The sequence below is a fragment of the Phoca vitulina genome, unplaced genomic scaffold (genome assembly GCF_004348235.1).
Source record: "Phoca vitulina isolate PV1807 unplaced genomic scaffold, GSC_HSeal_1.0 scaffold29, whole genome shotgun sequence".
Taxonomy (NCBI): Eukaryota; Metazoa; Chordata; class Mammalia; order Carnivora; family Phocidae; genus Phoca; species Phoca vitulina.
This window is the reverse complement of record NW_022589732.1, coordinates 9804415-9818996: the sequence shown is the minus strand read 5'-3', so window position 1 is coordinate 9818996 and position 14582 is coordinate 9804415. Positions and strand designations below refer to the sequence as shown.

Sequence of the window (14582 nt, the reverse complement as noted above, 5' to 3'; positions counted from 1 at the left end):
GATTCTCTTCATTACACTTCTTAATGTGAGACATTCCATTAAAGATGGAATTGTTTTATAGATAATCTCTCCTAATTTTATTTTCTAAAAATTTCCCTTGCAAAATCTTTAGGACAGCCTGTAAAAAAAATTAAGCCAACTTTCAAAACATGTAGTTTTTTTTGTTTTTTTAAAGATTTTATTTATTTATTTGACAGAGAGAGACACAGTGAGGGAGGGAACACAAGCAGGGGGAGTGGGAGAGGGAGAAGCAGGCTTCCCATGGAGCAGGGAGCCCAGCCCCATGTGGGGCTCGATCCCAGGGCCCTGGGATCATGACCTGAGCCAAAGGCAGACGCTTAACAATTGAGCCACCTAGGCGCCCCTCAATGTTATTGCCAAACCTTGTCTCAGGAACACCACCTTTGTACTGTATTAATTTAGATTCAGCTTAAAAGAAGCCATTTAGAAAAGTCACTGCGTTGACTGCCATACCTGGCTGGTTTGAATACCATTAGAAGTTTGAAAATGAATAGATTGAAAACAAATAGCACAGGGGCACCTGGGTGGCTCAGTCCGTTAAGCGTCTGCCTTCGGCTCAGGTCATGATCCCAGGATCCTGGGATCGAGCCCCGCATCGGGCTCCCTGCTCCGCGGGGAAGCCTACTTCTCCCTCTCCCACTCCCCCTGCTTGTGTTCCCTCTCTCACTGTGTCTTTCTCTGTCAAATAAATAAATAAAATCTTAAAAAGAAAAACCAAACAAATAGCACAGATAAAGAGCTCACAAATCAAACTGGCTGCAGTGGGGAATTGACAGTTCTAATCACTAGACTGATGGAATTTCTGAAATAAAAAATTAAGTTTAGAAATTACTAAGCAAATGTTTAATAAGGAAACAAAATGATAGGAAAGCAACATATGTCTGGGTTGAGCCAGAAAACTTTGTTTCGAATCCTACTCTGTGATACAGAAAACTATGAATTTGGTCAAGTTACTTAACTACTTTGAACCTCAATATTCTCAAATTTAAAGCAGTAATAATAATATCCATCTTCTACCTTGTAGGATTGTTGGTGGTGTTTGGCATGTGAGGATTAAAGGTGGTATTTGTAAGGCGCCTGATATGGTGTGCTTGGCACATAGTCTTTATTGCTATGGGCAAACTAAAGAATGGAAGGTTTAAAGTATCACAGCTGTACCACAGATACGCTAATCATAAATCAGCCTTATCTTCCATCAGTCAAACCTGTTCTGACCATCATTAGGCTAATCTTGATCCAAAGTATTGCTTGTATTTAAAATTAAATTCCATTACTTCACATATTATTTAAACTGACTTTCCCTTCATTGACTAAAGGAATTTAGTTTTTGTCATTCTCGAAGGAAAACTAAGAGTTGCATGTGTTTGCATTGAAGTATTACCTGTATATTAGCTGTCTAGGTTTTTAGCTCAGATAATGTTATAACTACCCAGGTAGAGATGCTATGAAAGATACCTAGATAATAACATAAGAACATTCTTTTCCACCTCCTGTACAAGGGATGGCAAACTGATGTAGACTTTTTCAGGGAGTCGTGGAAGCTCTGAAAGTTAGTATAGATTTAGGTCTGGGCTGATAAAAATGGATGCAAAATTACAGTAGCATTTGCTAAGTAAATGGGGTAAGATACCTCAGGTCTAATAAATAAAATTAAACAGACGGAAAAAAAATTTAAAACTAAAAAGTTAAATTAGGCCAAGAGAATGGAAATCACTGTTTGTTTGTTTGTTTTATGCGAGAGAGTGCACCCATGTGGGAGAGGGAGGGAGAAAATCTTAATCAGGCTCCAGGCCCAGAGTGGAGCCTGACTCGGGGGCTCTAATTCACAACCCTGAGATCATGACCTGAGCAGAAATCAAGAGTCAGATGCTTAACCAACTGAGCCACCCAGGAGCTCCTAGAATGGAAATCACTTTACTTTTTAAAATTAATTAGTTACTTATTTATTTTTAAGATTTTATTTATTTATTTGAGAGAAAGAGCATGAACAGAGGAGAGGGGCAAAGGGAGAGGGAGGAGAAGCAGACTCCCCACTGAACAGGGAGCTCAATTCAGGGCTCAATCCCAGGACCCTGAGATCATGACCGGAGCCGAAGGCAGGTGCTTAACTGATTGAGCCACCCAGGCACCCAAATTTATCATGTTTAAAAGGTAGTGTTAAAAGCCTACATGGGGCACCTGGGTGGCTCAGTCAGTTAAGCGTCTGCCTTCGGCTCCGGTCATGATCCCAGGGTCCTGGGATTGAGCCTCGCCTTGGGCTCCCTGCTTGGCGGGAAGCCTGCTTCTCCCTCTGCCTGCTGCCCCTGCTTGTGCTCTCTCCCTCTCTCAAATAAATTTTTTAAAAAATAAAGGAAAAAAGACGTAATGAGGATGAAGATTCATCAAAGAAGCTATATGTGTTGGTTACCTATATACAAAATAGGTAACCGTTTTCAAAAATCTGGCACCACTTTGAAAAATCTATACAATGTGGATGAGAACTGACAGCTGAGTGTCAAATAAAGTTACAAAACCACCAAAAAAAAAAGGAGGAAAAAAAGAAAAAGTCATATAAGAAACAAGCCAGAATAACAGCGAGGATGCTTTTTGTCCATTAAATATTGGGAAAATTATCCAATAATTGAATATTCTAATTGTCTAATAATTGTCTAATACTCCTGAGCAGTCAGGAAAATAGGACTTTTATTCTAATGGCTGACATTACAAACTGACACAATTTTTCTGGAAGACAATTTGTATTAATAGCCTTAGTCTTTGACCTAATAATTCTATTTTAGGAATTTATCTATAATGAAAATGGTACACAAAAATATTTAGTTATAAGGTCATTCACCAAAGCATTTTTCGCTATTACAATATCATATAGCAAATAATGGAGCATATAGCAAATTAGGTTAGACAACCTAAATGTCTAAGAGGATTTTTTTTTTTTAAAGATTTTATTTATTTATTTGACAGAGAGAGACACAGCGAGAGAGGGAACACAAGCAGGGGGAGTGGGAGAGGGAGAAGCAGGCTTCCCGCGGAGCAGGGAGCCCGATGCGGGGCTTGATCCCAGGGCCTTGGGATCATGACCTGAGCCGAAGGCAGACGCTTAACGACTGAGCCACCCAGGTGCCCCTAAGAGGATTGTTTTAATTAATTAAGGTACATCCAGGGGTGCCTGGGTGGCTCAGTCAGTTAAGCGCCTGCCTTTGGCTTAGGTCATGATCCCACGGTCCTGGGATCGAGTCCCACATCAGGCTCCCTGCTCAGTAGGGAGTCCACTTCTCCTTCTCCCTCTGCAGCTCACCCTGTTTGTGTTCTCTCTCTCTTCTCTCTCTGTCAAAGAAAAAAAAAGGTACATCCAGATAATGTTGAATTTGTTTTTTATTTTGTAGTAATCTCTACATCCAGTGTGGGGCTTGAACTCATGACCCCAAGGTTAAGAGGTGAATGCTATACTGACTGAGCCAGCCAGCCGCCCCAGAATTACATTATTATCACATTTTAAATGTGTGTTTACATATGTGTAAATACACATGTATAAAGATTTGAGATATTATATATTTAAGTGATTATTACTGGTGGATGAATATGTATATGTTTAATTTATTATCTATTTGGTCTAATTTTTCTACATTGGACGTACATTTCTTTGGTATTTTACAAAAAACAGAAGATTTTTACTAGATCAAAATAAAAAGGTTCTGGGGCTCCTGGCTGGCTCAGTGGGTAGAGTTGTGTGACTCTTGATCTCGAGGTTGTAAGTTTGAGCCCCATGTTGAGTATGGAGATTACTTCAAAATAAAATTTAAAAAATAAATAAATTGGGGTGGGGCACCTGGCTGGCTTAATCCATTAAGTGTCTGCCTTCAACTTGGGTCATGATCCCAGAGTCCTGGGATTGAGCCTTGCATCGGTCTCCTTGCTTGGTGGAGAGCCTGCTTCTCCCTTTCCCTCTGCTGCTCCCCCTGGTTGTGCTCTCTCTCTCTGTCAAATAAATAAATAAAATCTTAAAAAATAATAATAACAGTAATAATAAATAGGGGTGCCTGGGTGGTGGGTCAGTGGGAAGTCTGCTTGTCCCTCTGTCCCTCCCCCTGCTTGTGCTCTCTGTCTCTCAAATAAATAAATAAAATCTTTAAAAATAATAATAAGATGGCGCCTGGGTGGCTCAGTGGGTTAAGCGTCTGCCTTCAGCTGAGGTCATGATCCCAGAGTCCCGGGATTGATTCCCGCATTGGGCGCCCTGCTTAGCAAGGAGTCTGCTTCTCCCTCTGCCATTCACCCCGCTCATGCTCTCTCTAGCTCTCTCTCTCTCTCAACTAATAAAATCTTTTGAAAAGTTAAAAAAATAATAAAAAGCGCTCTGTGTAGTAAACTATCAACAAAACTAAAAGACAACTTACTGGATGGGAAAAGACATTTGCAAATGATATATCCAATAAAGGTTAGTATCTAAAATATATAAAGAGCTGATATAACCCAACATAAAAAAACGCAAATAATCCAATTAAAAAATAGAAGACATGAACAGACATTTCTCCAAAGAAGACATACAGATGGCCAACAGACACATAAGATGCTCAACATCACCCTTCATCAGGGAAATGCAAATCAAAACCACAATGAGATATCACCTCACATCTTGACCAGAATGGCTAAAATAACTCAAGAAACAAGTATTGACAAGGATGTGGACATACAGGAACCCTCGTGCACTGTTGGTGGGAATGCAAACTGGTGGAAGACAATGGAAATTCCTCAAAAAATTAAAAATAGAATTACTATATGATCCAGTAATTCCCCTACTGCGTATTTACCCAAAGAATGTGAAAATATCAATTCCAAAGGATATACACACCCCTGTGTTTTTTGCAGCATTATTTACAATAACCAAATTATGGAAGCAGCCCTAGTGGCCATCAATAGATTAATGGATAAAGAAGATGTGAGAGAGACACACACACACACAGGAATATTATTCAGCGACAAAAAAGAATGAAATCTTGCCATTTGCAACAACATAGCTGGAGCTAGAGAATATAATGGTAAGCCAAATAAGTCAGAAAAAATACCAAATGATTTCACTTATAGGTGGAATTTAAGAAACAAAGGAACAAAGGGAAAAAACACCCCAAAAACCCTCCAAAACAAAAACCAGAGTCAACCATAGGGAACAGGGGCGCCTGGGTGGCTCAGATGGTTGGGCGTCTGCCTTCGGCTCAGATCATGATCCCAGGGTCCTAGGATCGAGCCCCACGTCGGGTTCCCTGCTCGGCGGGGAAGCCTGCTTCTCCCTCTCCCTCTCCCACTCTCCCTGCTTGTGTTCCCTCTCTTGCTGTGTCTCTCTCTCTCAAATAAATAAAATCTTAAAAAAAAAACAACAAAAAAAAACTATAGGGAACAAATAGATGGTTTCCAGAGGGGAGGTGGATGGGGGGATGGGTGAACTAGGTAAAGGGGATTAGGAGTACACATAATCTTGATGAGCACTGAGTAATGTATAGAATTGTTGAAACTATATTATACACCTGAAACTAACCTATATGTTAACTATACTGAAATAAAAATTTTAAAAAGGTAATATTTATTTTAAAAATAGATGATTTAAGGGACACCTGGGTGGCTCAGTTGGTTAAGCGTCTGCCTTCTGCTCAGGTCATGATCCCAGGGTCCTGGGATCGGGTCCCGCGTTGGGCTCCCTGCTCTGCGGGGAGCCTGCCTCTCCCTCTGCCTCTGCCTCTCTCTCTCTCTGTCTCTCATGAATAAATAAATAAAATCTTTAAAAAAAAATAGATGATTTAATTAAAATAGCTCAGCTGGATAGTTCATGCAATTTGAAAATTATATATTGATGAAAATCTAGAACTTAATACTAAATTTGCTTATCAGATTTTTATTCCTAAAACAAATTTTTCTATGACTATGAGCATTTATATTTTTATTATGTTTCATCAACAACAAATTTACCAAAGTACTAAAAAGAAAATAATGATCATGCTTTGAAGTTTAAAAAAAAAATGCCTTTATTTTATTTTTATAAGAATTCCAAGGGGTGCCTGGGTGGCTCAGTTGGTTAAGCATCTGCCTTCAGCTGAGATCATGATCCCAGGGTCCTGGGATTGAGCCCTGCGTCAGGCTCCCTGCTCATCAGGAAGCCTGCTTCTCCCTTTCCCTTTCCACTGCTCATGTGTACACCCTCACTCTCTCTGTCAAATAAATAAATAAAATCTTAAAAAAAAAAAAAAAGAATTCCTTTGGTAAGTAAAGCATGTCTTCATTTTAGGATCAGAGATAGTAAATAAAAAGTCAAATATCTTGCCTAGTGCTAGAAGATAGTTTTTTCTTTCTGGTATCCTACCTGGGAATAGACAAGAAATAGAATTAAAAAAAATACTCATGATCCACCTATACTGTACTATTTTCCTGTTAATAATATAACTTCACAGTGGGAAGAATTTGAAAAGATTTTACAAAGTGACCCTTTGCTTACAAGGTTGTTTTTCAGCTGATGATATTATGATATAATTCTCAGTAAACTATCATTTTTTATTGCATTGTGTTTTCAACATCGCTGTAATTTGAGAACACTACTAATGATAGGAAGATACATATATATGATTTTACATTTAAGTTTCTACTTTTTTTTCAGGTATGACAGCAGTTATCTGTACTTACCCTCTTGACATGGTGAGAGTACGCCTAGCATTCCAGGTGAAAGGGGAACACACTTATACAGGAATTATTCATGCATTCAAAACAATTTATGCAAAGGTATTTCACATTTACTTTTCTCACCTATATTGTGCCCCCCCTTTTTTTTATGTAAGCTCTGTGCTCAACATGGGGCTTGAACTCTTGACCCCAAGATCAAGAGTCACAAGTTCTACTGATATTTTGAATGTTATTTAAACTCTTTTATGGTTGATATTAATAATAATTATGACACATCTATGTTTAAGGGTGGGTTCCAAAATAATTTTTTCATTGGAATGTAGGTTGTGTTTTTTTCTGATGTTTTCATACTAAGCACAATATAATCTCACTCCTAATTTTTCTTCATTCAAAAGGAAGGTGGTTGCCTTGGATTTTACAGAGGCCTGATGCCCACTATATTAGGAATGGCTCCATATGCAGGTATTTTCAAATTTGGCAGAATCTTGATCTTTTATTCTTTTCTAAGAATGATTTTTAAATTTTAGCATTTTGTACTCAAGCCCCTATTCCATTTAGATTTATTTTTTTCTTCCTTAAGGATAACCATTTGATCCAGGACCATTTATTAAATAGCCCCTCCTTTCCCCAGTGATCTGCAGTGGTGCTTCTAAAAAAATAATAGAGTGCAGTTTTCTGAGTCTTTATATTTGGTAGGACAAGTCCGTTTACCTTATGCTTTTTGCTTTTTTTTTTTTTTTTAAGGAATGTAAGAACTATAGATATTCTGCTATTCCATGCACATTTTAGAATCAGTTTTTGATATTGCACAAAAACCCTTGTTGGGATTTTGAATGTCTTGGACATTTTTGTTAGATATATTTATAGATACCATATAAGCTGTGTTGTGTCTTTTAGAAAATTACATTTCAGTTTATTGTTTGACTTAATTTTATATGATCTTATAGCTAGCCATTATCCTACTTATTGATATTATAGCCAGCCACCATGTTACTTGTAGATGCTTTGGGGTTTCTGTGTGGGCAATTCATATCCTGTACAAATAATATCATTTTTTAAATTTCCATTCTAATCTTTATTTCCTTATTTATTTATGTTTATCTTAGTTTACTGTGATAGCTAAGGACCTACAATGCAGCAGTGAATAGAAGTGATGATACTGGGCATTTTGGCTCCTTAATGATTTTAAAGGGACTATTGTAATACTTCTTCACTTAGCATAATGTTGATGTATGGCGTTAAGGAAGTTTTGGTAAGAATTTTTATGTGAATTGATGTTGAATTTTATCAGACATCCTTTCCTGCATTTACAGTGGTGATCATAAGTTTTCTCTGTTAATCTATTAATATGATGAATGACATTAATAGATGTTCTAAGATCAACCCAAATTGGTTATGACATCATGACCTTTATATATCCCGTTGAATTAAGTTTGCTAATTGTTTTTAGAAGTTTTACATCTGTATTTCTAAATGAGATTAGCTTGTAATTTTCTTTTCTTATAATATCCTTGTGTGGTTTGGGTATCAAGGTTATATAGGTCTTATAAATGAGTTGAAGAGTATTTCCTCATTTTCCATCTTCAGGAATAATCTCTATAAAATAATTAGAATTATCCGTTTCTTGAAAGTTTTCATTGTGGACGATTTTTAAATCCTGGTTTAATTTCTTAAATGGTTGTAGGAACATTCAGGTTTTCTATCTTTTGTGAACCATTTTTGGTAATTCATACCTTTCTTTTCCATTTTAGACTTGACCCTTTTGTATTAGTTTTCTTTTTTTTCTTGGCAAAAGAATTCCCTTATTTCTTCATATTTTTTTAATCTGTTCTATTGTCATGCCCCTTTTTTTCATTTTTATTTGTTTAATCAGTTATTAGATTTTTCAAAGAATCAGTTTTGGCTTTTATTTTCTTCTCTAGTCTACCTTTATTTTCCATTTCATTGATTCTTGTTCATTTCTTAATTATCTCCTTCTTCCTCAGGTTTATTCTTCATTTGGATGCTTACCTCATTCATTTTCAACCTTTGGGTTTTTTTTCCCCTAATGTAGGCTTCCCCCCCCCAAATCCTGCTTCAGCTGCATCCCATGAGTTTATTATTTTATTGTTTTTGCTTAAAATGTGGAAAATTTCAAACATATTGAAAAGTAGGCAATAGTATAATGAGCCACCATGGACCTAGCACCTACCTTCAACAACGATCAACTTACTATCAGTCTTGTTTCATCTGTGCCCCTAAATATTCCCTCCACTCTCATCCCAAATTGTTTTAAAGCAAATCCACTTTATTTCATCCACAGTATTTCAGTATTCAGCTCCTCTCTATGCTTTTTTTTTAAAGCATAACCATACACCATCATGAACTTTAAAAAAAATTCTTTTTTTTTTTATTTTGTTTATTCATTTTAGAGAGAGAGAGAGAGACAGAAAGAGCACAAGTAGGGTGAGAGGCAGAGGGAGAGGGAGAGGCAGACTCCCCGCTGGTGGGAGCCAGACATGGTGCTCTGTCCCAGGACCTGGAGATCATGACCTGAGCCAAAGGCAGACGCTTAGCCACCCAGGTGCCCCTAAAAAAGAATTCTTAATATCATCTAGTATATTCATGGTTCAAATCCCTGCCCCCTCCCCTTAACTCATAATTAGTTTTTGGACAGATCCAAGTTAATATTTGCCTGGTATATCTTTTTTCATCCTTTTATTTTCTACTTTTTCATGTCTTTATGTTTTAGGTATTTCTTTTGCAATCATTATGTAACTGGATATTTTTAAAAATCTGGTCTGTAAAATCCTTAATTGCCAATTAGCCCCCCTAATAGTTGTGATTATCGATAACATTTGTACTTGTTTCTATACTTTGCTATTTGATTTATACCTGTGGCTTTTCTTTTTATGTTTTCAAAAATTTCTTTCTTGTTCACTGATTTTTCTGAACCTTACCCACTATTTTATAAATGTATAAATTTATTTGCCTCCTTCTATGGTTGATGTTCTTTAATTATGAGCCCATTACTTGATCTTAATCTCCGAGTTTCAGACCCAGTGATTCCATCTTCTGCAAACCCAGTGGCAAGATCCATCTCAATAGCTTTCTGCTAATGGCTTCATTGTATTGAGTCACTTCACCTCTCTCATGGGCCCACAATTCCCACTTGGGAATAAGCTCCAGCTTATATTTTTGGAAGGCTGTGGTGCTGGGGTTTTTGGAGACCTTCTCACCCTTTTTGTAAGTCCAATAACAATGACAAAGTCATTCAGAATACCTAGATTGTGGGCGCCTGGGTGGCTCAGTCGTTAAGTGTCTGCCTTCGGCTCAGGTCATGATCCCGGGGTCCTGGGATCGAGCCCCGCATCGGGCTCTCTGCTCTGCAGGAAGCCTGCTTCTCCCTCTCCCACTCCCCCTGCTTGTGTTCCCTCTCTCACTGTGTCTCTCTCTGTCAAATAAATAAAATCTTAAAAAAAAAAAGAATACCTAGATTGCTGTTGTGTTGGAAGCAGAACTTTAAAATTTTTTGCTCTATTTTCTTCTCTAAATTTTGTTTTTAAAATATATTTTAACCTAATTATAGTGTATATATAATTTTGTTTCTTCATTTTCCCCCATTTCCCAAACATTTTTCATATATTTGAATACTCTTCACAAATGTCCTTTTTATTAGTTGCGTCATATTTCACTGAATACTATTCCACATCATTTATATATTTCTAATTTTTTCAACTTATATTTAATTTGCTATGAATTTCCTCATTGTGAGCTTTTTCAGATTTTAGATTAAGTCTTTAAAATAGATTTCCCAAATGTAAAAGTATATGAATATTCTAAAATTGTATACCATCAATTCAAAATACTATAATAAGAATTCTGTATAAAGAATAGATGCAGGGACGCCTGGGTGGCTCAGTCAGTTAAGCGTCTGCCTTTGGCTCAGGTCATGATCCCAGAGTCCTGGGATTGAGTCCCGCATCCGGCTCCTTGCTCAGCAGGGAGCCTGCTTCTCCCTCTGTCTCCTGCTCCCCCTGTTTGTACGCTCTCTCTCTCTCTGACAAATAAATAAATAAATCTTTAAAAAAAAATGAATAAGGGCGCCTGGGTGGCTCAGTCGTTAAGCGTCTGCCTTTGGCTCAAGTCATGATCCCAGGGTCCTGGGATCGAGCCCCGCATTGGGCCCCTGCTCTGCGGGAAGCCTGCTTCTCCCTCTCCCACTCCCCCTGCTTGCGTTCCCTCTCTCGCTGTGTCTCTCTCTGTCAAATAAATAAATAAAATCTTTAAAAAAAAAAAATGAATAAATGCATATATTGAGGTATTCTCCTAGACTGAATTTTTGTTAGTGCTCATTTCTTGTTAAGCATCATGTATATTTTAAATATTTTTTAAAATTTAGTAGATATCAAGTTATCTTTTTTTTTTTTTTTTAAAGACTTCATTTATATATTTTGACAGAGAGAGACACAGCGAGAGAGGGAACACAAGCAGGGGGAGTGGGAGAGGGAGAAGCAGACTCGCCGCTGAGCAGGGAGCCCCATGCGGGGCTCGATCCCAGGACCCTGGGACCATGACCCGAGCCAAAGGCAGACGCCCAACGACTGAGGCACCCAGGCGCCCCAGATATCAAGTTATCTTGAGTAATGTTTAGTTGATAGGATTGCTTGAATTTTATTCTTTATTTTGTTAATGTGAAACTTTAATGGGTCAATTATAAAATCATGTAAATGTTCAAGCACCAAGTGCATGTTATTGATAATATTTATTAGATTTCACATGTCTTGTGATCCAATATGAACATTTCTCTCATGGTCACAACTCTTCCTTGAAGACAAAATTAGACACTGAGTTAAAATAACAATTCTTTGTCACTCCTAAACTTTTTGCTTTTATCTTACCACTGTCATTGTTATTGTGAATATCAGTTGTCATATTTACTTGTAATTATTAATCATGAATTTAAGTTTTACTCATGTGAAACCTTAGAAAACTACTTAATTCTATTAATATATAAGGTGGCATTTATACTCAACTACTGCCTTTATTCAGTAAACTGAAGTATAAGTGTATGAAAACCACAGCTATAATTTTTATAGGTGGTTATTTTGTCATCTTTAGGTTATTTATAAACATTAATTAAACCTTTTTCTTATAGAATAAGCCAAACATCAGAAATCAGGAAATGTATAGTTTGTTCCTCGAGTTAATTGTTTATTATGAAGAATGGTGTCTTTTCATGGTTCATGTAATGTTAAGCATAGTGGTGAATCTGTATTTTGTATTTCAGGTGTTTCGTTTTTTACCTTTGGTACCTTAAAGAGTGTTGGGCTTTCCCATGCTCCTACCCTTCTTGGCAGACCTTCATCAGACAACCCTAATGTCTTAGTTCTGAAAACCCACATAAACTTACTTTGTGGTGGTGTTGCTGGAGCAATAGCACAGACAATATCGTAAGTTTCTTCATTAACTTAATTCAATCAAATTGCAGTTTCTCAATCTTGATTTTCAGCATTAATCATTTTAGTTTTTCTAATAGATTATTAAAACACAGGATCCTTTGCAAAATATAAGCAGTAATTGAATACATTTTTCCAGATGTAGCACTTTAAGCATTTTATAAATAATTAGGTGCCAAATTGACCAAATTAGTTTGAACCCATCCAGATTCCTGTGGATTCATTTAAAAGAAAGAAAGAGGGGTGCTTGGCTGGCTCAGTCCGTATAGCATGCGACTCTTGATCTCAGAGTTGTAAGTTCAAGACCCACATTATCTCTAAGTAATAGAGATTACTTAAAATCTTTAAAAAGTTTTTTTAAATGAAAGATTGAAAAAAAGACAGCAAGCTAGAAAGAATTACTGTGTATGGTCTTTACCCTGGGCAGCTGGGTGGCTCAGTCAGTTAAGCCTTCGGCCCAGGTCATGATCCCAGGGTCTTGGGATTGAGCCCCACATCGGGCTCCCTGCCCATCGGGGAGCCTGCTTCTCCCTCTCCCTCTGCCTGCTGCTCTGCCTTCTTGTGCTTTCTCTCTCTCGATCAAATAAATAAATAAAATCTTAAAAAAAAAAAGGAAATGTTTAAAAAAAAAATATGGGGCGCCTGGGTGGCTCAGTCGTTGGGTGTCTGCCTTTGGCTCAGGTCATGATCCCCAGGTCCTGGGATCGAGCCCCGCGTCGGGCTCCCTGCTCAACAGGAGGCCTGCTTCTCCCTCTGCCACTCCCACTGCTTGTGTCCCCTCTCTCGCTGTGTCTCTCTGTGTCAAATAAATAGATAAAATCTTAAAAAAAAAAAAAAAGTATGGTGTTCACCCATATTTTCTCATGAATTTGCCTTTATGAGTTTCTGAAATTTGAACCATTTGTGTGTGTGTGTGTGTGTGTGTGTGTATAAGGAGGCACTTCTCTTGCACTAAATCTTGAAGGCCTCCTTTGTGCCAGACAGTGTACTAGGCTTTGGGACATTTGCTGAAGGAAAAACAAAGTTATTGCCTCAAGAAGCCTATATTCTTATTAAGACAGTAGCAATACAATGGAATTATATATTAATAGAAGTTGTAGTGGGAATATAGATAAAGGTATTACTATATTGTAATTGGAAAGGTGATTTCCAAGAATTCACCAGCCCAAGAGAGATTGAGTAGATGAGATCAAAAGAGGCTGGAACACTAAGAAGCAGGAACTTCTCAGGAAGAAGAAGAAAAGCTTTCTGTGACTGAGGAGTATCCTGAAAAACAGGAAGTAGTAGTGTCACAAAGACAAAAAAGTATCCCATGGAAAAGAAAAGTCAAAGTAAGATAAGTACCGAAACATAAGGTGTTCATTGGATTTTACAATTAAGAGTCACTTTTGCGAAAGCAGGTTCAGTGTACTTGTGTGTGGAAGCAGATCATAGGAGGTTGAAGGTTAAAAAGAAAAGGTGTGTGGTTTACTTTTGGAAACCTGACTCTGGAACCTTGCTCATTTGCAGAAACATGATCACCCTGTAGCTACCTGATTCTCTTCTTGCTTTTACTGCCTTTTTTCTTTACTACTCACTTCCAATTTAGATCCTCAAAATCTTTCCCACTTCTTTTCTTAAACTGTATTCTACACCTGTAGACTCTTACCAAATCCAAAGGCTCCCTCTCAGTTCTTTTGCTTCCTTCCAGTTGTCCTAGTTCTGGGTTTTTGTAACAATACCCTCTCTTGGCAGTCAGCCTTTCTGGCCTTCCCTTTTCAGGTGTTTTGCTGATTCATATCCTCCTCTTCCTACCTATTCATGCTGATTTGTTAAGGCCCAGCCTGACCTTAGTCCTCTGTTCTTCCCATAAATATCTAGGATAGCTCATCTATCTTTATGGTTTCAATGGTCACTTCTGCACAGATAACAAATTCTATTTAAATCTTCATTACTGACTCTCCATTACTTCTCTAGCAAGCTCTTGGATGTTTCTACTTGGACTTCTGCCATCAGTGCAAACTCCATAGTTCAGATACTACTTTCTTGTCTTCCTCTTGGTGACAATCCTCAGCTCCTAGCTTTCCTATTTGTTACTGATAACCATTAATCTTTTAGCCCTGGTAATACCTCAAAATCAATTTTCACATTGTACGTTTCCAATTATCACTCTGTCTTATCATTTTTTACTATAGAACACTGCCTAGCGTGCTTTTTCTTTCTTACTATTATTTCCCTTGTTCTACTCCTTGTACCTGGTCTTCTTACCTTCTCTCCTTTCTACTAACCAATTCCTTGTACTCACATACATCTTTTCCTGCTTGGAAACCAAATCCTCCAGGTTGAGGTTTTTGTCCCTTAATTCTCATAAAGTTTCTTCCTCTTACCACGCTCCTTAAAAAATAATTCCTGGAGGGGCGCCTGGGTGGTTCAGTTGGTTAAGCAACTGCCTTCGGCTCAGGTCATGATCCTGGAGTCCTGGGA

General features: G+C 37.7%; 1 protein-coding gene across 3 annotated transcripts in view; it reads left to right on the top strand.

Moving 5' to 3' along the window:
• SLC25A16 (solute carrier family 25 member 16) overlaps positions 1–14582 on the top strand; it is a 46813-nt gene that overhangs the window by 28858 nt on the left and 3373 nt on the right. For 2 of the 3 annotated variants that reach the window (XM_032423810.1, XM_032423808.1), the window contains 3 exons: positions 6659–6780; positions 7077–7143; positions 11951–12113. In XM_032423810.1, coding sequence (XP_032279701.1) covers positions 6661–6780; positions 7077–7143; positions 11951–12113 — 350 coding nt within the window. In that variant the 5' untranslated portion in view covers positions 6659–6660. The remainder of the gene's footprint in view (positions 1–6658; positions 6781–7076; positions 7144–11950; positions 12114–14582) is intronic. The other variant, XM_032423809.1, reaches the window with a different exon arrangement.